Below are 27,433 nucleotides of genomic sequence, written 5' to 3'. Positions count from 1 at the left end.
CACCGGGAGAGCTCTGGACTGGGCTACGGCCGTGTGGAGCACCGGCGGCGCCACCACCGCCAGATATCGGCGTTTCCTTGAGGCCCTTCGTGCCGTCTTCGACCATCCGGATCAGGGGAAAACCGGAGAACGGCAGCTGCTGAGGATCAAACAAGGGAGCACACCGGTGGCAGAGTACGCTGTCAGATTCCAAGTGCTGGCTGCAAAAACTGGATGGTGCGATAAGAGCCTGTTGGCTCGCTTTCGAGATGGACTAAACCCTGAGATCCAATTAGAGTTGGCTTGCCGAGACACAGAGTTATCCTTAGAGGAATGCATCAACCTAGCAATTAAATTGGATCAGCACCTGCGCAGCCAGCAGCGACGGCCTCCGTCTCGATCTATGACTCGCCCGGTTCTCCGTCGCACAACAAGTCCTCACCAGCTGCAGCCCCCTGAGCGCGAAGGGTCCCCCACCGAAGCCATGGACATGAGCACCGCGCACTTAACCCCCACTGAACGGGCTCGGAGACTGAGTGCTGGGCTATGCCTGTACTGTGGGGGGGAAAAACACACAGTCCGCTCCTGTCCGTTGCTAAAAGTAACGCTCCGCACCCCACCACGCACACATTCACCTTTTTGTTTACCCGCAAAACTTTCGTTTAATAATCACACTGTGTCTGTTTTTCCCTTAATAGATTCCGGGGCGGCTGGCAACCTCATATCCTCTGCTATCCTTTCCGCGCTGCGAGCTCCTGTGACGAAGCTTCCATCCCCGATATCTATCAAAGCTCTGGATGGCCAGCCTCTAAAACAATCGCTTATTAAAGATATTTCTGCGCCCCTCCGGTTAACATTTCCCGGCCACTCTGAGGAGATAAAATTTTTTGTTCTCCCTCAGGTAGACCATTCCGTCGTCCTGGGTCTTCCGTGGCTCAGTTTTCATAATCCTAATTTTAATTGGGCAGAATCTCGCATCCAATCTTGGTCCCCGCGATGTGCTACATCATGTAAACCGTTAATATTGACGGTCCAAGCAACCACCATTGAAAGCCCGACTGATAAAGTGTCCACTACTGTGCCACCAGAGTATGCGTGTTTTAACGATGTATTTAGTGTTAGGGCTGCAGCGAGACTTCCTCCGCATCGTCCGTGGGACTGCGCGATCGAGCTCCTGCCAGGGAAAACACCGCCTTATGCACGTATTTACCCATTATCCCTGGAGGAGACCGGGGCGATGGAGGAATATGTGCAGGAGGCTCTCAGACAGGGTCTTATCAGCAGGTCCACGTCTCCAGCTTCGGCAGGTTTCTTTTTTACAGAAAAAAAAGGCGGAGGCTTACGGCCCTGCATTGATTATAGAGGGCTTAATGCAGTAACAATAAAATATAAGCACCCACTGCCACTGGTCCCAGCCGCTATCGACCAACTCCGCGGTGCCTCCATATTTACAAAACTCGATCTCCGCAGTGCTTATAACCTAGTTCGTGTACGTAAGGGAGACGAATGGAAGACGGCATTTAGCACTTCATCCGGTCATTATCAGTATAACGTAATGCCGTATGGGCTGGTAAATGCACCTGCGGTGTTTCAGGGGTTCATGAACGACGTGTTTCGGGATATGTTTAACCATTGTGTCGTAGTAACATAGATGATATTCTAATATACTCAAGGTCATATTCCGCACATGTCGGTCATGTAACCGCCGTCCTTCGCCGCCTGCGCGCGCACGGGTTGTATGCGAAGGCAGAGAAATGCGAATTCCACAAGAGAGAGATTGCATTTCTCGGCTATCGCATAGGACCACTGGGGGTCGAGATGGAGAAATCCAAGGTGGAGGCGGTAACCAAATGGCCGGAACCTCGGTCGGTAAAGGCGCTACAAAGTTTTCTCGGGTTTGCCAACTTTTATCGGCGGTTTATTCGAAACTTTAGTTCGGTGGCAGCACCCCTCACCTCCATGCTTAAAGGTAAGCCTACTAAACTGAAAGCGCTCTCCGCCGAAGCGGGAGCTGCTTTCCAAAAATTAAAAACGGCCTTCACCACCGCACCTATTTTACGGCTTCCCGACCCCGAGAAGCCGTTTATTGTAGAAGTAGATGCTTCCGAGGTGGGGATCGGGGCGGTGCTGTCGCAACGCCAAGGACGACCTGAGAAACTTCATCCTTGCGCATTTTTTTCCCGCAAACTGACACCTGCCGAACAAAACTATGATATCGGTAATCGGGAACTGCTTGCGGTTAAAGCGGCGTTAGAGGAGTGGAGACACTGGCTAGAGGGAGCCAAATACCCATTTATAGTCCTAACCGATCACCGAAACCTCGAATATATCCAGCAAGCAAAAAGGTTAAACACTCGCCAAGCTCGCTGGGCGCTGTTCTTTACGCGTTTCCACTTCCACATTACATATCGGCCAGGTTCAAAAAATAAAAAAAGCTGATGCGCTGTCACGCTACTATCCTACTCCTATACCTATAGAAAATCCTGAACTGATTTTACCTGCTCCACTCGTAATAGCCCCGGTGACGTGGGATCTGGACGCGGAGATTACTCGGTGGGGGCGTGAGAACCGCATACCCCCGGAGTGTCCCCGCAACCGAACCTATGTTCCCGAGACTTTACGAGATCGCATTACCCTTGAAGCACACACCAACGTGTCTTCAGGACACCCCGGCGTGACACGCACCTATCATATTATAGCCAGAAAGTTCTGGTGGCCGAGGATGAGGGAAACCGTAAAGACAGTAGTCTTATCTTGTGCAGTTTGTGCGACCACAAAAAACTCTCGTAACCTCCCGGCTGGTAAATTAATGCCCCTACCGACACCACACCGACCGTGGTCACACATTGCTGTAGACTTTGTCACGGATTTGCCGGTGTCTAAAGGGTACACGACGGTCCTAGTCGTGGTAGATCGGTTCTCGAAGGGATGTCATTTCATCCCATTTGGCTCCCTCCCGTCAGCCATCCAAGTAGCAGAAGCCCTTTTTGAGTTCGTGTTTCGTTACTACGGCATACCCGAAGATATTGTTTCCGATCGTGGTCCTCAATTTATCGCCAGGGTCTGGAAAGCGTTCTTCCAGAAATTGGGGACCACCGTTAGCCTAACGTCAGGCTATCACCCCGAGTCAAATGGACAGGCAGAGCGGACTGTCCAAGAGCTCGTGAGATATCTTCGAGCATATTGTAGTGGCAGACAGCATGATTGGGCTAACTGGCTGCTCTGGGCAGAATATGCCCAAAATTCGTTAGTCCACTCCACGACCGGCCTAACGCCGTTCCAATGCATACTCGGATATCAACCTCCGCTCTGTCCTTGGGACACCACGCCCACCGAAGTACCCATGGTGGATGAGTGGTTTCGTAAAGCGGAAAGAGTGTGGGAAGACGCACACACCCAAATCTCCCGAGCAGTCTCTCGTTTCAAAAAGTTTGCTGATAGACGACGGAGAGAAAGTCCTCCGCTCCAGGTAGGCGATCGAGTATGGCTCTCGACACGGGACCTCCACATGCACCTCCCCTGCCGTAAATTATCACCCAAGTACATCTGTCCCTTTCCCATCCTAGCTCAAATCAACCCCGTATCATTTAAATTAAAACTACCCTCTCATATGAAAATTAACCCTGTATTTCATGTTTCCCTTCTGAAGCCAGTGGTCCGGGGACCCCTCGACGAGGGCACAGCAGAGCCTTCGCGCCCTGGGGCTGTGGAGATAGAGGGCGCACCGGCATTCAAGGTAACCAAATTACTAGATTCCCGGAGGAGAGGAGGTTTACTCCAATATTTGGTAGAATGGGAGGGGTACGGTCCGGAGGAGAGGAGTTGGGTCCCGGCGAAGGACATCTTGAGTCCAGAACTCATCACTACGTTCCACCGGGAACGACCGGATCGCCCGGCTCCCCGACCTCCGGGCCGCCCCGCTCGACAAACGATCCAACCTCACCCAGGAAGACGCCGGGGGCGTCCTCGCCTCCCTCGGGAGGCCGGCCCTGAGGGGGGGGGTACTGTCACATCTGCACCTCCACAGCCCGAGGGGTTAAGATCTGGGTCTCCGGACTACTGAGACGCAGCTCTGTCCCCCCCTAGTGTGTCTAAGTCGGTATGTCTTCCCTTCACTAATCATGTTCACCTGTGTCTCTCCCCGGTGTGTCTACTTAAGCCAGCCGAACCCGGAGTATCACGTCCGTGCACTGTTACCGTCGTGTCTGTTTAGTGTTTGTATCTAACCCGTCCTGTCTGCCTATTTCCTCCTCAGGGCTGAGTCGGAGTCTGTTAGCGCGGGGTAAGGTCTGTCCTAGACAGACATGCTTTTTTCGTCAAAGTTCAAGTTCAAAAGCACCAGACAGCGGGCTAGAAAGCCCTAGCGTATGTCTCTCGGTTATTGAGAAGAAATCTCCTAAAAGTCAACGTTTTGTTGTTTGATGTTGTCAAAAGAGAAGATTAAAAGAAGAAAAAAAAAGATATACTGTCTGGAAGAAATAAACTCTATATTCACCATTCCTGCGCTTGCGTCCTCTAATTCCCTAGTCTGAACATGACACATACAGTACAATTCACACAGACAGTTTGCATTTAATTGGCAGAAATTTTAATGTCAACTGTTGAGTATTTTAATCTTTTTACATTCTGGTTTAAAAATCGTCTTTTGTAACATTTACCTTTTCTTTATCACTTTACTTTACCTCAGGAAAATAATTAACAAAATGAATAACTATCTCAGGGTTTCTTTTTCTTTTTTTCTTTTTTTTACAAAAATCGTCTCGGGTTACTTTGCTGTAACCCTGTTCCCTGAAAAAGCGGGAACGAGATGCTGCGCGAAAGCGCTATGGGAAACGATTCCTCGTGACCGGTTGTGAAGCACGTGTGTGTCAAACACGCCAAATATTTTGGCATCTATAACCTCAGGCAGGTGACGTCAACCGATGAGGTGCACCTGGAGGTTATAAATAGGCATGAACCGGAAACACCCTCAGGTCAATTTTGTCTGAAGGATGTCCAGTCACGCATGCAGTGCGGCATTGTAGCGCAGCATCTCGTTCCCGCTTTTTCAGGGAACAGGGTTACAGCAAAGTAACCCGAGACGTTCCCTTTCAAAAGCTACACTCGATGCTGCGCGAAAGCGCTATGGGAACAAGAATACCCACTCCGCCGCACTGCAAGTGTCTGGACCCCCAGGGTTGTGTCGTGTGCGCACAGTACCTCCAAGGAGTCCTAGACCCCGTAAGCATGGCATCAAACCATGACGCCTGACCGATGTCTTGCGGAAAGGCAGCCTGCCGCATGCCATCTTTGGAAGCCCCTCTTGCCGGAGCAATAGACAAAGGCAAGCTTCCTGGTCGAACGGCCCTAATCACTAGAGGCGAAGTATGCCACGCGCCTCATAGGCTAGAGCACTAGCATCTTTAACCCAACTTGTCTAATGGCGGCGGCCCTTGGGCCGCGGCCCCACGACATATGAGACCCTGCTCTAATTTACGGCCCCGGCTTAATGCAGAGGTGCGCTGTAAATTGAAGAGCATGATCTGGACACAGCGAATGAAGACTTACTGCTCCGGAGCTAACGGCGGAGGACCGAAGGCTTCAACTGTGGGAGATAGTTGGGTAAAAATGCAGAACGGCTTTTTTTTTTTTTTTTTTTTTTGCAGAAACTTCCAGCACTGTAACAGTTTGGCAGTGTACTGGGTCTACATGTTTTATGTCCTGGAATGTAAAAGATCCTGAAGGACAGAATTTGTCCTGTCCTCCTAGGCTAGGGCACTAGCATTTCCAACCCAACTCGTCTAATGGCGGCTGCCCTTCGGCCGCGCCCCCAAGACGTATAAAACCCTGCTCTAATTTACGGCCCTGGCTTAATGCAGAGGTGCGCTGTAAATTGAAGAGCATGAGCTGAACACAGCGACTGAAGTCTTAACTGCTCCGGAGCTAGCGGCGGAGGACAGAAGGCTTCGACTGTGGAAGATAGTTGGGCTGGAGTGTAAAAGGTCCCGAGGGACAGAATTTGTCCTGTACTCCTAGGCTAGAGCGCTAGCATCTTTAACCCAACTCGTCTAATGGCGGCTGCCCTCCGGCTGCGGCCCCAAGACATATGAAATCTGCTCTGATTTACGCCACTGGCTAGTGCGGTGGTGTACTGTAAATCCTAATGAGCATGAACTAGACGCAGTTAATGAAGTCTTACTGCCCCGTAGCTGTAACGGCGGAGAACAGAAGCTTCGAAGACAACTGCAGAAGATAGCTGGGTGAGGATGCAGAATAGCTCTAGCTAGCCAATGGCAAAGCCTAAGCACAGTAAGAAGGCTGATGAGGCCCGTGAATAAGCCTGCAACTAAGGGGTGCTTTCCACCAGCCCCATCAGTCAGGACATAGGCGAGGAGCGGCTACGTATGTTCTGAGTGCACTAGGGCAAAAGCCTGAGGTCAATTTTCTTGCAGAAGCTCCAGCACTGAAGCAGTTCGGCAGTGAACTGGGTCTGCATGTTTTGCCATGTCCTAGTGTAGTTTTCCAAGCTAGGACATGTTAACCTCCTGACTGCTGGAGGGAATATTTCAGGGCCAGAAATAGAGTCATCGTTTCGGGGCAATTGATGTGCAACACGAACAGATGACCTCTCCAGATCCCTTGGGCTGGGTGGCCATCTAAGGCCGCACTCCGGCCCCTAAGGGAAAAACGTCTGCCGTTAGCAACTTGCGACGACAGGACAGACCTAGAGTGGGACCCAGGGTCAAGGACGAGGGTCTGAACCACATAAAAAGGGTACGAAGCTCCTGGCGCGTAACCCTTATTACCTCTGGGGATTGGCCCTTGGATGAAATCCCCAGGCACTTAGCCACCACAGAAGCGGTGAAAGTTACTTCCTGCTTAGCTTGAACTCCTTTAGAGTGTTCAGAATGGACTTGACGCGCGCAGGAGACAGCTGTGCCCGCAGTGCGGTCGGATCTCACATGACACTCAATGTATGCTTTGTGTAGGAAAGAGAATGCTTTCCATGGCGTTGAGACTCGATCCTAAAGAAAACGAGGTGAGCTACGATGACATGTTAATGCCAAGGCGCTAGCTCCATGAAGAGGGTACGAAGCTCTCGGCGCGTAACCCTTGTTGCCTCTCAGCTGCTGGAGGGAGTATTTCAGGGCCAGAAATAGAGTCATCGTTTCGGGGCAATTAGTGTGCCACACGAGAAGATGACCTCTCCAGCTCCCTTGGGCTGGGTGGCCATCTAAGGTCGCGCTCCGGCCCCTAAGGGAAAAACGTCTGCCGTTAGCAACTCGCGACGACAGCACGGACTTAGAGTGGGACCCAGAGTCAAGGACGAGGGTCTGAACCACATAGAAAGGGTACGAAGCTCCCGGCGCGTAACCCTTGTTGCCTCTGGGGATTGGCCCTTGGATGAAATCCCCCGGCACTGAGCCACCACTGAAACCACTCTGGGAGCGGTGACGTTACCACCTCGCCTAGCTTATACTCCTTTAGAGTATGCTTTAATGAGTTCGGCGCGCGCAGGAGACAGCTGTGCCCGCGTTGCGCTCGGATTCCACATGACACTCAACCTCATACCTCATGTAGGAAGGAGAACGCTTTATGGCGTTAGGGCTCCATCCTAAGAAGTGAGGTGAGCTAGGGCGACGTATTGACGCCGACGGAGGGGTAGTGATGGTGGTGGCTGTTAGGTGTTCGGTTCCCTGAAACACGGCAGGAGGAACCCGAGCAACTAACACTTTGTCCTGAGGATACTGATTTTCCACAGTGCTTCGTGCTTAAGGAGACATAGCTGGCAGTAGGTTCCCCGCTGCCAGCCTCTCTAAAGGTGCACGAACTTTAACACCTCGGCTAGATGGGTGTGTCACTGGAGACCGCTGCTCTCCGAAACACCAATGGTGGCGGAGATTGAACCACGGCCTCCTAAGGATGCTGGTCCTCTTCATAGCTTCGTACCTAAAGAGACATAGCTGGCAGTAGGTTCCCCGCTGCCAGCCGCTCTAAAAGGTGCAGCTCTCAGTAGGTCAGTCTGGTCTGCCTGCAAAGCCATCGTGTGCAGGGCTGCACCAGGCTGACCCGCTGCCTGAAAAATCTTCTCCCACCAACGAAGATGTTAGTCTACACGCTTGGTAGGGAGTGTGGATTTTTCCCAAGAGGATGAGCTCCCAGGAGAGAGATAGCCCGTGAGCGTCTCTCTGATCTGGGACATCATCATAAAGGAAGAGCATGCTTTCATCCATGACATTGGAACAAACCAAATGTCGATAGCACAAAAACACAGGATAAATATGGCTTATTCCATGAAAGAGTTAACTCATGGAGGTCGCCAGGAGGGGAGGGGCCATCACTGAGGCCCCTCCTCCTCCGGCCACCCGACAGACACCTGTCGGCTGACCGTGAGCGTTTGGGGGATTTATTTAATTTATTTATTTTTATTTTTACCGCGAATCGAGGTGTACGCGTCGGACCGCGCGTTACCACCTCTAACACAAACTAACACACCGGCTCATCACTAGAGGAGCGGTCTGGAGTGATAGTTTCCATCTCCGCGGGAGCGAGAGAGAAAGTTTTTCCCCCCTTCACCAGAAGCGCCGAAGCGCGCTGGAGAAGTGGAAGGTAAAAGACTCATAATCCGGCGAGAGAGCGAGAGAAAAGGAAAATCCTGTCTCGCGCACCTCGGCCAGATTGCACGCCAGAAATGCGCTGCGGGTCGCGGTTTCACTTTAAGACGGCGAACCCGAGCGCGCGGGACTTTAATAGGGAGAAAATCGCAATACTTACCTGCTCCCTGAAGCCCGAGATAGCGTGCTCCTCCCCCAAACACTCAGACAGAAACGCGAAGATCGCCCTCAGCGAGATATTTTTCTACACGGAGGGACGGACTCGTGTCTAACTCGGCCATCTTTCTGGTGAGTAGTAAGACACTTCTATTTTCGCTTTCTGTTAAAATGCTTGCACACACGCACACACACAACATGGATCCTGAAGAGAAAATGATCTGAGGGTGTTTCCGGTTCATGCCTATTTATAACCTCCAGGTGCACCTCATCGGTTGACGTCACCTGCCTGAGGTTATAGATGCCAAAATATTTGGCGTGTTTGACACACACGTGCTTCACAACCGGTCACGAGGAATCGTTTCCCATAGCGCTTTCGCGCAGCATCGAGTGTAGCTTTTGAAAGGGAACTGTGCAAAGGCCATTTTAGGTAGCCCAACATTAAGGTACTTAAGGAAAAACTGGGCCTAGTGACAAGTTATGATGAGAATTAACAAGTGAATATAAAAACTACAAGGAGTGATCTGCATGGTCCAAAAATCTCTTGCAAATATCACTTCTTTGGGCCAATTCTTGCCAACACAACAAAACCCATAAATGAACATACTGTCATGGTAGCTCATTGCTAACCCTGTTCAATGCCTGCTAAAATCCACTTGGCTGATGAGGGCCATTTTTAAGCAAACTGGGTATTACCAAATTTCAGTTAAATGAGAGTTGTAGTTCCGGAGAAACAAATATTTAAAATCGTCCCTGTTCCTTACAAATGACCAGATGTCAACCTTCACTTTTACCAGAATGCACAATTCTATCTGTTATTGATCTTGTCATTATTACAAATCAATGGTTAAAAACATATTCGTGTTTCCACAAACATACCATTAAATGGATTAGCAAATCGAGATTACATCTAGGTGTGACTGGTGTCCCCATACAGGATGTATTTCCACCTTGAAGCCAGTGTTTCTAGTACAGGCTCTGGATCCACTCTCGTTCTATCACTACAAAAATCCTTCAACAATAAACTGCCAAAAGCCATACACATATATACCATCCATAAAACTGGTGTGTAATGTCAGGTCTCCCTGTTTGTTTGATATCTTCCACTTCAATTCTGATGATCCTACTGCCCCTCATGTTTATTAATTATATGCAAATCCAGGCAGAGAGGATAAAGCTGCGGTGGTAGTGGTGATGCATCGAGCTCTGTCCCACAGCTGTCACAGAACACCATTAAGCCACCATTGCCTTCATTGCTTTACTGCTCCTCAAGCTCTGTGGGTCTGTGGCTTTCAGTTCCTTGGTTGCACAAACACACTTCAATGCCAGAGTCACCAGTAAAGTGATGGCATCTTCCCATAAGACCATCCTTCTGCTCTTCTGGCATTTCCAAATGCTTTTCCTGGTCCTTGTGATCCGTGTCCTGGTTCAACATGATCTCAATGTCATAATTTCTGTGCTGGTTTTCCGTGGAGTTCTCGAGCACCACAATGTCAGGGCTTAAGCACACCGCTGTTGATCCTGAGGTCTGTCATTTAAGTTACAGTAAGGAGGTGGTGGGTTGAGAGGATCATTTGTTACATCCTCATAGTCAGGGAGGAGATAGCTTGGTAGAAACCATAAAAAGCATAAAATGGAGAGAATCCTGGTAAATTATTGTGAATAACAAATTCCAATGCAAACCTTTCTATTCAACATAAAGAATGTAATAACGAACTCATAATTTTTATGTGGTCTTCTGATTGACAACTTTTGGTTAAAGTAGTTCTTTTTAGACCTTTCTGGAGACAGCGTCGAGACCACACTGTCCCACTGTCATCGTTTTTGACCATCAATATTGTTTCTGGTAAACTATAGCAAATCATGGGGATGTATTTAAAGTTTAAAACATTATAAACAGTTTTATAGTTCCTGTCATAAGAAAAAACTATGAAGTTAAGAGTTTTTTTAACTGACATAAATATTTTAAAAGCATTCTGTCTGTAAATGGCACCCAGTGACTGGTTTAGTGTGTGTTCAATACATAAACTAACTCACAGCATCATTATTGACAGAATCTCAAACTTCCCTGTGTAGTTTTCTTTTTCTTTGTAAAATATTCGCTGATGCTTTGCCAGTAGAAACATAGAGCGTCATGGGATACTCAGAGTGGGCGGGACACCCCCCAGCCACAGCGGTCCAAAAATAAACACACTGATAGAAGGGGATTGGTTAAGACTCTTACTGAAGTAGAATGGAGGTGAAGTGTAGTTGCAAGCCTCTCTGTAGGCAATCAGGTTAATCTCATGCTGTCATGCTGCTGCTGCAGTCTGTGCTTTAGGTGGCGATGACGAAACACACGACAACAGGTCAGGATGAAGATAACAGCACACATCAACCAGAACCCTATTTGATTAAAAGAACATTCAACACTGAAATATATGCAAACGAAATGAACATAAAAATAAACATGTGCATGAAGATTGCCTGTTTTTTTCCTGTGCTTGGTGAGTTTCTTCCCACAGTCCAAAGACATACATATTAGGCTAATTGGTTTTGCCAATAATGTGTGAATGAGTGTTTGGTGTGTCCTGAGATGGATTGCCAAGCTTCAAGCTTCCTGCACCTGACCCCTGTACAGGATAAGCAGTACAAAAGATGAATGAAAGAATAAAATATATCCTGATGGAATCCTGTTAAATGGTGTTCATTGACTTCAAGGTTAAATTAAACTGTTTCAGTGGCTCGTGGTGTTGTGTGTGAAAATCCAAGGAGATCTGCGATATCTCAAACACTTAAACGAGCCTGAAAACAACAACCATATCAACCGAAGCTTAAAGCTTGACCTGTATCTGCCTGATTTGATTCATTGAACTACTGCTATATAACTGCGTAAGTGTCACTATTAAAGTGGCCAGCAAAGGTATATGTTTATTTTGAGCACTGCAATTCTGTAACCTCCATTTACTATCCTGTTGCTACAATTTTTTTTTAATAAATAGTGTGCAACCAAGTTACAAATGTATTTACAAATTTCCAGCACTGAAGCAAAATAAAAAGGAAAAAAGCAAACGAGAAAATAAGTAGCATGTAAGCAAGTCATTTAAATTCAATGAGTCAGCACCTATTTTGACTTCCAAGATGAGAGATACTAATTTATGCAAAAAAGTATAATATTTTAGAACAAAATGTGCCTCTAGATGTTTGTACGGTTATGAGATTAATGATAAGCATACACATGCTAGTCTCAGTCTTAAATGTCCTTCATATTCTTCATGTAACCTATTAAAGACACAAAGTTCTGTATCCAATGTTCACTGCAAACTCTGGCTGTGTCTTTCCCATACACTCCCTCGCACAAATATCTTCCATTCTAGTGGGTCTGTATGACCATAAAGCAACACACACACTTTGGTTATACAATGCAATACAGACCCAAACACAAGTGCTTGAATCTTTATATTAAAAACTAAATTCCTGAAAGTTCTCTGACTCAGGGAGCTTAGGCTTGTCCATAAACACCGTCTTATCCTGGAGGCTGTGTTAAGAACATCTCCTTATTCTAATGACCTTAAATAGTGCTACTAATTTAGAATCATGAACAGAGTGTAGCTGGACTATTTAAAAGCAAAATAACATATACACAAATAAATTATAACAAATAAATAACATATACACAAATAAATTATTTAAAAAAAATCATACAATGTGATTTCTGAATTTTAGTAGGAGAACTTGCAAAATCACAGGGTGATCAAATACTTATTGACCTCACTATAAATATTGAGATCAATAATAATAATAATAATAATAATAATAATAATAATAATATTTTCAGAGCTTTATACTGTATATGGTAAGTAATAATTTACTATACAGTGCCAGGGGATCTTTTTCCCTGCCTATTTGTGACACTTAAATGACTGTTTTCATCAAACTAATTTTAATATTACACCTAGATAACCTAGTCATAGTCTGAACTTTAATCTGATTGAGATCCCTAAACAGGCTGTTCATGCTTAAAAACCCTTCAATGTGGCTGAATTAAAACAATTCTGAAAAGAAGAATGGGCCAAAATTCCTACAAAACTCATCCTCCGTACAGCTCCAACCTCGCTTCAAGACATTTTCACATGTTTGGGCTGTTAAAGAAGTTCCTGGAAGGCCAGCGTTTCAGACGTGAAACATAATGGCTTTGGCATACAGAGAAACCTTTCTACCTTGATGGTATTTAAGTAAAACCCTGGGATACGTGCTTTAATGTAGCAGTAGTGGTGTCTTTTTAAACAAAACTACATGTACAACAACTGTTATTTATTCCTTATTTATACCACTCCACTGGTGAATCCTCATTAATTTTCCATGACAGCAACTCTGGCAGTACTGTCAAGACAAATTTCTTTGTTGTCTCTGTCTTTGGATTTTATCAACCAGACTCGCCTGATGTCCTGTCATATCAAGTCCAGTCACATGCCCACTCTCGCCCACCAACTGACTGAGGACATAGCAGTCACGTCCACTGCCGCATCCGAAATCCAACATCCTGCAGCCCTCCACACACTTGGGAACTGCCAGACCACAGCCATAGTACCTGAGAGAACGGAGATAGAGGTTGGCCAGCAGGGGGATCCCAAAGACTGCTCAAAAGCCAGAAGGCTTACAAAACCAACCACAAACAGTGTTTTAAAGCTTTCAGTAATCTGAATCATTAAGGGAGCGGCACACTGGTGTAAAACATGAATAGTTGTGTGACCCTGAGTTATGTGACTTATGTTGTGGAATTAGCCATACTGTACATTCCTAATGGGAGCTAACCTAATGGTCAAATTATACAGTATATTCATCTATCTAAATTTAAATATTGTGAAAATAAAACACAACAACAGTAACACAAACTGAATGGGTAATTCGAAACATAGGGGGGGCCAAAATTTCAATAACATTCTAGCAGAGAGAAAGGAATAAGGATATAAGAAATAAGCAATAATAAAAAAAAAAAAACAAAGACACTGCAGCCTCAAACCAAAAGTAAATCATTACCAAAAGCAAGTGTACATCATTTACAGCCGCAATCTCTCTTTAGTGAAGTTAATCAAAAATAATAAATTCTACGGCACCTGTGTATACAGTATACTGTATAGTGTGTGTTTGTGTGTGTGTGTATGTGCACATACCCTAAAATTTCAAAATAAGAGTGTTATTAAATGTTAATAAAGAGTGTTGTAAACTTTAAAGTGTTTGATACACCGCTCTGTAGCAATGGACATTCTTCAAGGCAATAAAACAAGTTCAGTCTAATGTGTTTTAAATACAATGAAAATAAAGGTTTATGATTGTAAACGGTCGTAGGCCGAGTTTACTTAGCTGTGACGTCCGGGTGAACTTTGGTCAGAGCTTTCCTAATGTAGACGGGGATGGGTTTAGCTGAAGGGACACATGCGTTGCTCTTCAAATCAGAGCTCTGCTTCAGGGTTTTTCCATAGTATTCCTGTAACACATATTCAGCATGAAAGACATTGCAATATTGCACAAAAAAATTTAATCGCTTTATTGTGTTTTACGTTATCACCCACAGGTGAGTCATAAGGAGATTGGTAATAATATACAATAATAATAATAAATTAATAATAAATATCATGTCTGAATACTTGATACAATACAATACATACAGTATATTGATGCATCACAAAACATACGATAATCTGTAAAATAATTTATTTTTCCTTCTTATAAATGAGAAAAAAAAAAGAATCATACTGACACTGCATGTTTCTGAAAACCCTGGCAAGCTATTAAAAACTCTCATTGTGATGTCCTGTAGTCTTGTAAATTAAATTTACAGTAGATGGCTTTACCAATTCCCACCATTATATATGTCTTTGTGTATTTCATGACAGCTAACAACACAAGAATGTCAAGGCTAATACATGTGTCTTAAGATGCAAAATTAGTTTAAACTGCTTCAACACTGTAAAAAATGATTTTGGTGGGTGGTAAATACTACTGTCAGGATGAACTAACCTAGGCGACCAGATGACTTAGCTTTAGCGATTAGCCCAATGTAGCGTGGATGGTGAACCCAAACGCGGAAGAGAGCGAGTAGGTAGGATAACCACGCTTGTTAGTCTAAGGACTCTCACAAAAGGGGAGCAAGGGAAAAACACAAATTTAACCCGCGTCCTATAAACACACACTCAAGATCAGAAAGCGAAACCCAAATAAAGTGAGTACTCACGAACCGATGATGGACAACCAGAACCGACATGGGCTGAACTCAATGACTGAGCGCTGAATCGTGGTTTGTTTACTCCTCTTATACTTCCTGATTTGCGACCGCTTTACTTCCGGGTCCTAGTGCCGGTCGCCGATTGAGTGTGCATGACAGTACCCCCCTGTCCAGGACCGGCTCCTGACAGTCCTGGGGTGGAGGATACCCGACGACGGTAGTCCCGGATTAATTCGGGGTCGAGAATGAACCGGGACGGAATCCAGGATCGTTCCTCGGGGCCGTAGCCTTTCCAATCGACCAGGTACTGGGTGCCCCTGCCCCGAGGGCGTGAGTCGAGGATCCGGCGCACCGTGTAAGCGGGACCACCGTCGATAATCCGGGGAGGAGGAGCAGGGGGGGGGGGGTGGATTCATTGGAGAGGTGGTGAAGTGTTTTAGTTGGGAGGTGTGGAAAACTGGGTGGATCCGGAGCGCCGCAGGCAGCTGGAGCCGGTAGGTGACAGGGTTTATCCGGTGGGTGATGCGGTATGGGCCGATGAACCTGGGAGATAGTTTGCGGGATTCTGTGTGCAGGTGCAGATTCCTTGTGGAGAGCCATACCTTGTCACCTACGTGGTACAATCGTCCCGGAGGGTGTCGGCGGCGATGCTGGGCGACGTAGGTGGTATTGGCACGTTGGATGGCGAGGTTGGCTTGGTTCCATAACCGCCGACACCTACGGACCAACTGTTGGGCCGATGGTACATCAACCTCCGGTTCTTGATGGTCGAACATCGGAGGTTGGAAACCATAACATACCTCAAATGGACTTAGGTTGGTGGCTGAGGAGACGTGGAGGTTGTGGGATAGCTCGGCCCATTTGAGGTAGCGGGCCCAGGAGCGCTGGCGATCCGAAACAAAACACCTCAGGTAGCGCTCCAGTTGTTGGTTGGCCCGTTCCGTCTGACCGTTAGTCTGGGGGTGGTAACCGGAGGACAGACTGCAGGTGGAATTGATCAGACGGCAGAAGGCCTTCCAGAACCGGGCGGTGAACTGGGGCCCCCTGTCCGAGACGATGTCCTTGGGGAACCCATGCAGGCGGACTTCGTGTTCCAAAATCAGCTCGGCAGTGTTTTTGGCTGATGGGAGTCCGGTGAGGGCCACCAGGTGTACGGCTTTGGAGAACCGGTCGATGATGGTTAGGATGGTGTCTTTTCCTTCGGAAACCATCAGGCCCGTGATGAAGTCTAAGGCGATGTGCGTCCAGGGCCGTCGGGGAATGGGCAAAGGCTGGAGCTCTCCGGAAGTAGGCTGGTTGGAGTCCTTGGCCCTGGCGCACACCGGGCACGCCTGAACGAACTCTTCAACGTCCCTTCTCATGGTGGGCCACCAGAATGCCCGTCTCACAAACTGTAGTGTGAGCCGCGTCCCTGGGTGTCCTGCGACGGGCTAGGAGTGGCCCCACTGGAGAACTTCGGGGACCAGACGCTGAGGAACAAAGAGTCGTCCAGGCGGCGCACCTGCCGGCCCAGTCTCCGCAGCCTGAGCCTGGCGAACCCTTGTCTCTATGTCCCAGTGGATGGGTGCAATGATCCGTGAGGTGGGGATGACAGGCACGGGGTCCGCCTGGGGCATCTCCTCTTCTTGTTGACGAGAGAGGGTGTCGGCCTTGGTGTTCTTGGAGCCCGGGCGGTATGACAGATGGAAATTGAAGTGTTCGAAATACAATGCCCACCGTGCCTGTCGTGGGTTGAGTTGTTTTAGATTCCGGATGGTGATGAGGTTCTGATGATCCGTCCAGACCATGAACGGCTCACTGGTGCCCTGGAGCCAGTGACGCCATTCCTCCAAGGCCCACTTTATGGCCAACAGCTCGCGGTCCCCTACTCCGTATCGCTGCTGAGTGGGGTCGAATTTCTTGGAGAAGAAGCCACAGGGGTGTAGCTTCTGGTCTGGACCTCGCTGAGAGAGAACAGCGCCAGCGCCCACATCTGACGCGTCCACCTCTACAACGAACGGTTGGTTGGCATCTGGGTGAAGAAGAATGGGTGCCGTGGTGAAGCGATGACAGAGTTCTTGGAAGGCGGAGATGGCTTCAGGAGTGAGATGGAAGGGATGGGAGGAGGGCCTGGTCAGACTGGTTAGTGGTGCTGCAACTGTACTGTAGCCCCGGATAAAGCGACGATAGAAGTTCGCAAACCCCAGAAACCGTTGGAGCTGTTTAAGCGTCCTGGGTAGGGGCCAATGACGGACAGCTTCCAGTTTCTGCGGATCCATGGCCACACCCTGGGACGAGATGACAAAACCCAGGAACGTGGTGGAGTGCTGGTGAAAAGCACACTTTTCCAACTTACAGTACAGCTGGTGAGCGAGCAATCTCTTAAGAACTGCCCGTACATGTTGGATATGTTCTTCGGTGGTGCGAGAGTAGATGAGGATGTCGTCTAAATATACAAACACCCATCGGCCTAACATGTCTCTCAGGACATCGTTTATGAATTGTTGGAAGGCCGAGGGTGCATTGCATAGTCCAAAGGGGATGACCAGGCTCTCATAATGTCCTGTGGGAGTGATGAAGGCCGTTTTCCACTCATCACCCTCTCTGATGCGCACCAAGTTGTAGGCGCTCCGGAGGTCCAACTTTGTGAACACGGTGGCACCAGAGAGGGCGTCCAGGGCTGAGTTGGTGAGCGGCAACGGATGTCGGTTTTTGATGGTGATTTTATTCAACCCCCGATAGTCGACACATGGGCGAAGTTCTCCTCCTTTCTTCTTCACGAAGAAGAAGCCGGCGGCCGCTGGTGACGAAGAGGGCCGGATGGTTCCATGGCGAAGGGCACTGGCGACGTATTCCTCCATCGCCTGTGTCTCAGCCGCCGACAGTGAGTACAGGTGGCCACGGGGGGGAACAGAACCTGGCTGCAGCTCTATCGCCAGGTCGTAAGAGCGATGTGGTGGAAGGTGAGTAGCTTTTCGTTTACAAAAGACTGCAGGCAGGTCACGGTAGGCGGAAGGAATAGCGTTGGTGTCGACATCGGGGGCCTCGGACTCCGTGGAACACGTCCCAGCTGGGTCCCGTAGGCACAGCTCAGTGCAGGTCGGCCCCCACTGAAGGATTTTATTTTTTGTCCATGAGATGAGAGGGTCATGTTGTAGCAGCCAGGGGTATCCGAGAATGATGGGAGGTGAGGAAATGGAGGTGAGGTGGAATTGGATGGGTTCGTGGTGTTGGTTGATGATGAGGGTGATGGTCTGAGTCTGGTGGGTGATGGGGCTGGATGACAGAGGCCGACCGTCGACGGAGGTGATTTGCACTGGCTGGGATAACGCCTCAATTTTTACCCCCAGTTCTTTGGCATAAGTGGAGTCAATGAAGTTGCCGGCGGCACCGGAGTCGATGAACGCTGCACTTCTGACTCGTTTGTGGCCAAATTGGAGGATTACCTGAATAGTAAGACGAGAGGTGGTTGTGTTGATGGTGCTGGAGATTTGGAGGGAGCCCGGTGAGTTTCTCCTCCGGCTCACCGGGGCTGCGCGTTTCCCGGACGAAGAGGGCAGATCGCCCGGTGGTGTGCCGCGGACCCACAATAAGCACACAACCCCTCTCGATACCGGCGTGCGCGTTCTGCTGTAGTCAGGGAGGCGCGTCCTAATTGCATGGGTTCCCCGGCTCCGGTGTCAACCACGGCAGGAGGTGAAGATTCGACAGGTCCAGTGGTGGCAGCAGTGAAAATGGTCGGTGATGGAGGTGTAGGATGGTGAGAGGTGAAAGCAGGCAGCAGGGTCCTCGGGGCTGGCTTCGGACGAGAGAGAAGGCGCTGGTCGATGCGGAGGGCTAGCTGGATTAGTCCCTCCAGCGTGGCTGGAAGCTCTCGTCCGGCAAGCTCGTCCTTTATGCGTGACGCCAGCCCCTCGTAGTAGGATGTCCGGAGCGCGGCGTCTCCCCAAGATGTCTGCACGGCGAGGGTTCTGAATTCCGCGGTGTAGCGGCTCATGGACAATCCACCCTGCCGCAGGTGATAGAGCTTGGTGTCGGTCTCCACCTCGCCCGCAGGGTGTTCGAAGGTGAGTCGAAGCTGGCGTGTAAATTCATTATAGGAATGGGCGGTGTCTGAGTCTGATTTAATCACTGCCGTGGCCCACTCAGCTGCCTGCCCAGTTAGCAACGAAACGAGAAGAGCAATGCATAGCCGATCGGTGGAGTATTTGGTGGAATTAAACTCAAACACCAGATCGAGCACTGTTAAGAACACACTACATTTCCCGTCCGTGCCATTCCATTTTTCTGGTAAAGCAAGAAAGACATCAGTAGAAGGGGGGGGCGGGGTGATGCGGAGCCGCGACCGCCGCGACGGGAGGCTGGCTCGCCGCGCTGTCAACAGCCGCCCGGAGATCCGCGTTCTCCCGCCTGAGCTTCGCGACTTCGCGGCGCAAGGCCGCGACATCTTGGACGCTCTGGCGCAGAGTAGCGATATCCCCGGTTAGCTTATTGATTAGCTCGGCATGCTGGTCAACCACGTCGCAGAGATGCGCGTAATCCGCTGGGTTCACCGCTTTGGGCTCAGTCATTCTGTCAGGATGAACTAACCTAGGCGACCAGATGACTTAGCTTTAGCGATTAGCCCAATGTAGCGTGGATGGTGAACCCAAACGCGGAAGAGAGCGAGTAGGTAGGATAACCACGCTTGTTAGTCTAAGGACTCTCACAAAAGGGGAGCAAGGGAAAAACACAAATTTAACCCGCGTCCTATAAACACACACTCAAGATCAGAAAGCGAAACCCAAATAAAGTGAGTACTCACGAACCGATGATGGACAACCAGAACCGACATGGGCTGAACTCAATGACTGAGCGCTGAATCGTGGTTTGTTTACTCCTCTTATACTTCCTGATTTGCGACCGCTTTACTTCCGGGTCCTAGTGCCGGTCGCCGATTGAGTGTGCATGACAACTACCCTTGCAAATAGTCTACCATTTACCTATTATTTTCGTCATCAAGTTTAATTTTATAATAATGAGTAAAATTCACCCACACTACCTAATTATTTATAGTAACATAAAAAAACATTGTAATATATACCCCAAAACATTGGATCTGTTGTAAGCATGAGCTATTTGAGGCACATGTTCATTTGTCAAGCTTCTGGGCTGAAGGTAAGATATGTTTGTAACATGCTGTCTATTTATCATATCATGAAAGCAAAGGGTAACATTTATTCTTATCTCTCATAAGATTTGTGGTCTTTGTTGTATGTTTGATAAGGAGTTCACATTTGTAGCTTTCTTTAGGCAAACATTTGTCATAACAAGCTAGCTTAGCTAATGGTAATGTACAGGAGAAAAAGTATTTTTCCCTGCATTAGTTAGGTATAAGTGGTACGGAAAAAAAACACGTTTTCAAACGTTTTACCAGGAATATAATATTGACTCGTATTTTATGCCTGTAAAGTAATAAAGCACAAACTGTTACCGAAACATTAGCTAGTAAGATAGTCAACTCTTAGCTAGCTAGTGACTGCCTCAGCCAAAGTCTAACAGATAAAGTTAACGAAAAAGATAGAAATAACTTTAATTACAGAAAGCTTACGTTTAAATATAAGTTTTTGTGTTTTTTGCTGGTAAAACAAGAAGTTTGAAGTTAAGCTTTAGCTACAGCATTTAAAATATGCACTTGCCTGATATTAAAGATGTGTTTAAGAAATGTTTGTCACTCAAACAAATGTTATTTTTGTGTTGGAAAAATTATAGACATATTAACTTAATTGTAGTTAAATTTTTACTTCAGCAAGCGTGCATAAATTAAAACTACAATTGTCCAGTATATGATGCTAACAGTGCTGTTGTTGATATTGAGTTTAACATAGTGTTGAAATCTAGAACACTTGTTTTCTAAATTATGTCTTTAGTCCATTTCTTCATTAAAATGACAGTCACACAACATTTTCCTTTTGTAAAATGGATATAACTGACTTTTAGATGTGCTTTTATGAGCTATGATTAGATCAATGCCATATATGTGTTAATAATAAAGAATTGTTATAATCCTATGTTAAATGAAATATTACAATTTGAAATGTTTATACAAGTGTGCATGTGTCTGTCCGTAGGATTTGGACTTTCCTGTCTTTACAAATTGCATGAGGTCTGCATGAGGTGCATTTGTCTGCCTTTGACTGGTAAACTTAGTTAAACTCCACACTGAATGGGATAGAGTGCTTCCTTGCTTTATGTTGGGGACAGTCACACAAGTCTAAGTATGGTTATTCAGTGTTATTCTCTTGTTCTGCTATTTTTATAAAAGATAGTTTTGTACCTCGTTTCTTTGTTATTTGATTATTTAATTTTTTTTTTATTTAAATGAAGTTAAACTTTGCCTAGTTAGTCATAAACTACCTATAGTATCTACCCAAAAAAATGTGAGGTAACAATTTGCATTAAGTTTGTTTGGGTACATTTCACCCCATATTTTTCATAAAAAGTACCAAAATAAATTAGCTATAACATGCCAATTTAAAATAGGTAAAGCCTACTCATTGCATAAACATAATGTTACTTAATTTTAATAAGTAATTCATTATGTGATGCAATGAGTAGACTTTACCTATTTTAAATTGGCATGTTGACGTGTATAGTGATACAAAATGTAAGCCACTCTACAGTAGATAAAAGTGTCTGTTAAATGCAATAAATTGAACTCATTGGCCCTCACTGCATCCCTGTGTTTTACACTGATGCCTTTCTTTTGGAGAGGGGTCTCTTAATTAGTGGTTAAGGCATTGGACTAGTGATCGGAAGGCTCTAGAAACCCCAGCACCAGGCCTGGACTGACCATAGAGCATACCGGGCAATGCCCGGAGGGCCGACGCACATTTTTGGGCTGGTGATGTCAGTCATAATTTAATATTTTTTAAAAAGTTTAATAGGCCAATTTATTTATTACCGCAACAGTAGAGTATCTGAGACACAAATCGCGGCCCATTGGTTGACTGTCTTAAAGGACACTGAGCTAGTCCAATGAAATCTCAGGCCACGCCCTGCCTCCCTCTTGGCCAGCCCTCATCTCCCCTTGACAAAATCTGCTATTTAGAGTTCGATCGGAGTTTGAGATGAGTCCGTCTATAACAATGGATAAACCAGAAAAAGAGAGAAAAGAGCGGTTCAGAGAAGCTGCGGGAGAAAAGACGCAAAAGCCTACAAGCCCATGGAATTAACAATGAAAATGTTGTTGAAAATGAAATGAAAGTGTAGCCTACATCTTTACTAAATAGTAAGCTATATGGAGGATTTGTAGGCTAACACTGTGCAAATGCTCAAATTATTGCAGTCAGACTTAAAAAACATTTAATAGTAGACTATGAGTTTTGTGCAGAACTTCATCCTTGCTAGGTCCACAGGTCACTCACGTGTGTGTGTGTGTGTGAGAGAGAGAGAAAAAGAGAGAGGGAGAGAGAGAGAGAGAATTGCTAATAAAAGACTGTATAATAACAATACTAATAATTAAGAATATTTTAGAAGGTTATTCGCTTCCATGCAGGTTACTGTGGTTTAATGTTTGAAACAAAACAGTGAGTGCATATATCCTTTAATGTGTCATATGCCTCAGCATATTGTTTAAATAATCATGGTGGGCCACTATGGCCAAAAATGCCAGGGCCGTTTTTTGGTCTCAGTCCAGCCCTATCCAGCACCATCAGTTTGAATCTGTTGGACGCTTCAGAAGGCCTTTAGACTCTCCTGTTCAGACATATAATACTGTAGTTTAATAATAAGTGTGTCTGCCAAATGTAAAGTACACAAAATTACAGAATTACTCATATACTTATAAAAATGTTTATTTAGCTAAAGAGGCGTAGCAAGCTTTTCAAAAGTGTGGGGGATGAATGTGGTTTGTTTGTTAACAATAAAAATGATGAATACAATGACAGAAGGGTACAAAAGGTATTAACATACAAGATATAAAAAGCTTTCAATTTAAATGAGTGATAGTGATACTAAAGTGATACCAAAAACACACTAAGAACACAGTTGCTAGACTTGCTAAAGATTTAAAATCAGAAATGCTTTAATAATCTCAGGGAGAAATTATTTTGTTACTCCAAATATACAGACAACATTTCATACAAACAACATACTGTATATTTAGAACAAAAATATGAACAACTATGTACATATATAAATGCAACCAACAACTGACCAAATCATTTAGGCATTTGGCAGACGCTCTTATCCAGAACGACTTACATATATATATATTTTAATCTAATTACACATCTGAGCAGTTGAGGCTTAAGGGCCTTGCTCAATGGCCCAACAGTGGCAACTTGGTGGTTGTGGGGTTTGAACCTGGGATCTTCCGAACCATAGTCCAATGCCTTAAAGGTCCTACACATCATATTTTTCATTAAATGTTAATATGATCTTTAGGGTCCTAATGAAAAGTTTGTATTTTACATTAATTAAAAATTCAAAATTATTGTGTAAAAAAACCACTAATTTTACCTGGTAAAAACTAGCTCTGTTCTCAGCAACCTGTTTCAGTACATGCTAATTTAAATGCTCATGACCTCTGCTGAGCCCGCCCCCCCCAGTTCTGTGGGGCGTGTCTTCACAACACACGTGGGGTATAGCCACGGAAGTGTAGTCCAGTGCGGGCAATGCTTTGGACTACATTACCCACAAAGCATTGCCCACAACGCAGGATTATAGAGCCCGAGCCTGTTTTCTTCAGTCGTTTTTGGTTTGATTTAAGTACGGAACCTACGCGGAAGTTTGTAATATCGCCTGACAACGCAGAAATTAAAAGAATGGACATGCATCGACTCGATTTGTCTCTCATCACTGCATGGGCATGAATTAACGGGCTGTTGCGCTGCCGCGAGCAACAACAACAAAAACCGGAGAAGCTTAACTGAGAGAGATACGGACGCGATGTGTTTACTGATGTGTTTACATGACTTCTTAATTTTCGACAGACATCGTTATAAACCATCTAACGTAACAAAGGTAAGCATAATATAGTTTTCCGACTACGTAGTGTTGCTAGTGTGCAAAATTAGGAAAAAGAGGAGCTTATGCATCAGGAAGCCAAAGTATTGTTAATTGTATTTTTGTTGGTTTGGGATTGGAAAACATTTATTGAATCTCGGCCAGGTTTTTTGGTTCATTAGAACTTCTGTTCTGGATAGAAGATGGCGAGCCACCCAGCTTGAATTGGTGACCTTCGATTGGTTTGTGCAGAACGTCCTTACATCCAGTATTCGGTAGGACTGTACAATTACGACCTATGGAATTATTTTTTCTAGGAACTTAATTTACTTGGAATTTGAAGGAACTTGTGAATTGGAACTGATCTGAGCTCAGCAACATGAACTGAATGGCCCGAACTGTTGATCCTTAATTCACCCAGTAATACACCTACTGTATACTGATAAAACACACACACACACACACACACACACCTGTTATTGTTATTGAGTTCTATGTTTTGTTGTTCAAATAATACAAGTGTTATTTTCTATGCAAGTGTTTGTTTCTTTTGAATTTCAAAGCCTAAAATAATATTAAGTGATTTGTTCATTTAAGGAAATAGACCATTGTATATATTTACTGGATATACATAAGCGAACCTAGTGTGTACTTACCCACAGCAGGGTTACAAAAACATAAACAGAACATCTTCCCAAACATATATCAAGCTTATTTAAAAACCTCAAAAGCATAAACATTCAAAGTACCTGGAAAACGAAGATGTTAATAATCATAAGAACCATAAGTTCCTGCCTCATCTGCACAAGCTGACCGATAAATCTAACACACCAAGAGAGGCAAGACTTAAGGCAGAACAACCATCATCAGCCGGTGTCATGTTTGAGAGGGAGGGGAGAGGAGAGCTGAAGCGAGCGTAGACACAGAGCAGCCAGAGAAACGGAGGAGCGAATGCAAAGGCATTTGTTCAAAACTGCGGGAAAACTGTAGAAAAAGTGTGGGTGTTAAACCCTCTCACCGGGAAAAAAAGAGAAAAAAAAACTCCAAATCTACATGGCCCTGTGTGAAAAAGTAATTGCCCCCCCTTGTTAAAAAATAACTTAACTGTGGTTTATCACACCTAAGTTCAGTTTCTGTAGTCACCCCCAGGCCTGATTACTGCCACACCTGTTTCAATCAAGAAATCACTTAAATAGGAGCTACCTGACACAGAGAAGTAGACCAAAAGCACCTCAAAAGCTAGACATCATGCCAAGATCCAAAGAAATTCAGGAACGAATGAGAACAAAAGTAATTGAGATCTATCAGTCTGGTAAAGGTTATAAAGCCATGTCTAAAGCTTTGGGACTTCAGCGAACCACAGTGAGAGCCATTATCCACAAATGGCAAAAACATGGAACAGTGGTGAACCTTCCCAGGAGTGGCCGGCCGACCAAAATTACCCCAAGAGCGCAGAGACAACTCATCCGAGAGGCCACAAAAGACCCCAGGACAACATCTAAAGAACTGCAGGCCTCACTTGCCTCAATTAAGGTCAGTGTTCACGACTCCACCATAAGAAAGAGACTGGGCAAAAACGGCCTGCATGGCAGATTTCCAAGGCGCAAACCACTTTTAAGCGAAAAGAACATTAAGGCTCGTCTCAATTTTGCTAAAAAAAACATCTCAATGATTGCCAAGACTTTCGGGAAAATACCTTGTGGACCGACGAGACAAAAGTTGAACTTTTTGGAAGGTGCGTGTCCCGTTACATCTGGCGTAAAAGGAACACAGCATTTCAGAAAAAGAACATCATACCAACAGTAAAATATAGTGGTGGTAGTGTGATGGTCTGGGGTTGTTTTGCTGCTTCAGGACCTGGAAGGCTTGCTGTGATAGATGGAACCATGAATTCTACTGTCTACCAAAAAATCCTGAAGGAGAATGTCCGGCCATCTGTTCGTCAACTCAAGCTGAAGCGATCTTGGGTGCTGCAGCAGGACAATGACCTAAAACACACCAGCAAATCCACCTCTGAATGGCTGAAGAAAAACAAAATGAAGACTTTGGAGTGGCCTAGTCAAAGTCCTGACCTGAATCCTATTGAGATGTTGTGGCATAACCTTAAACAGGCGGTTCATGCTAGAAATCCCTCAAATAAAGCTGAATTACAACAATTCTGCAAAGATGAGTGGGCCAAAATTCCTCCAGAGCGCTGTAAAAGACTCGTTGCAAGTTATCGCAAACTTCTGCTTGATTGCAGTTATTGCTGCTAAGGGTGGCCCAACCAGTTATTAGGTTCAGGGGGCAATTACTTTTTTACACAGGGCCATGTAGGTTTGGATTTTTTTTTCTCCCTAAATAATAAAAACCATCATTTAAAAACTGCATTTTGTGTTTACTTGTGTTATCTTTGACTAATAGTTAAATGTGTTTGATGATCAGAAACATTTTGTGTGACAAACATGCAAAAGAATAAGAAATCAGGAAGGGGACAAATAGTTTTTCACACCACTGTATAATAGTAATAATAATTACTTACAACAAGGAATACAAACTCTACCTCACATACTGTAACGCAGGAGTGAGTAACTGTAACTGTACGTGTGTTATTACATTACAGCAGTAAAGCGGTTTAACTGAACCCACCCGTGCGCTTCCTTCATGTCGCCAACCTGAGCCGATTCACTCATTTATGTTTCTTCAACTTAACCGGTTCTCCAACTAAACTGATTTCATCCTTTTTTTTTTTTTTTACAACACACTGAATCCCAAATGTCACAAAATCCCACGACTGTTTTGTCTTTAAAGCAGGAAGTAAAATGAATGTAAACATTTACCTCAGAACGCAGACAGGGGGCGCAGGAATGCTTCTTATCTCCTGATGCATGCTTCACTTTTCTTGTAAATAAGTATACACAGGTATATTTTTATCATATAAAAAGAAACACTTCAGAAATTTGCTAAATACAATTTGTTGCACTTTTATATAGTGTCCATAACCTTTTTGAATTCAAATCTTTAAATGATCTTAATTGTCATTCAGATCAAAATTGGCCAAAAAAGATTTCATGACACATGACAATGTGTATTATTCTACATTAAAATGCAAAACTGTTAAGATATTGCAACAGGAATTTGACATTGTTACGGACACTACAGATTATTATTATTATTATTATTATTATTATTATAATTATTATTATTATTTGCTTTTTAAGCTTTAACCAAAACAAACAACAACAAAGTAACAATTTAGGAAACAATTTTACAGGTTTTAAAATCTTACACCATGTTTAGTATCAATACTCATAAATAAATGTGAATAATTCACTCACTCATTTACTTGTCTTCTATACAGCTTTATCCTGTATTCAGGGTCACAGGAATCTTTGGACTGTGGGAGGAAACCGGAGTACCCGGAGGAAACCCACCAAGCACAGGGAGAACCTGCAAACTTATGCACACAGAGACAGAAATCAAGCCTGGCCAGGATTTGAACCCAGATGCTAGTGGTGTAAGGCGACAGTGCTAACCACTACACCACCGTGCC

The 27,433-nt window shown here is 45.5% G+C and overlaps 1 protein-coding gene across 1 annotated transcript in view; it reads right to left on the bottom strand.

The window, feature by feature from the left end:
- Window positions 1-26,612, bottom strand: part of as3mt (arsenite methyltransferase) — a 70,253-nt gene extending 43,641 nt beyond the window's left edge. Inside the window, exon 1 of the mRNA XM_053477147.1 lies at window positions 26,530-26,612. Within this exon, the coding sequence (XP_053333122.1) occupies window positions 26,530-26,573 (44 nt within the window). The 5' untranslated portion in view covers window positions 26,574-26,612. The remainder of the gene's footprint in view (window positions 1-26,529) is intronic.
- Window positions 26,613-27,433: the final 821 nt, after the last annotated feature.

Source organism: Clarias gariepinus, chromosome 18, assembly GCF_024256425.1.
Source record: "Clarias gariepinus isolate MV-2021 ecotype Netherlands chromosome 18, CGAR_prim_01v2, whole genome shotgun sequence".
Lineage (NCBI taxonomy): Eukaryota > Metazoa > Chordata > Actinopteri > Siluriformes > Clariidae > Clarias > Clarias gariepinus.
Note: the sequence above shows the minus strand (reverse complement) of the source record. Positions and strands in the feature narration are given on the sequence as shown.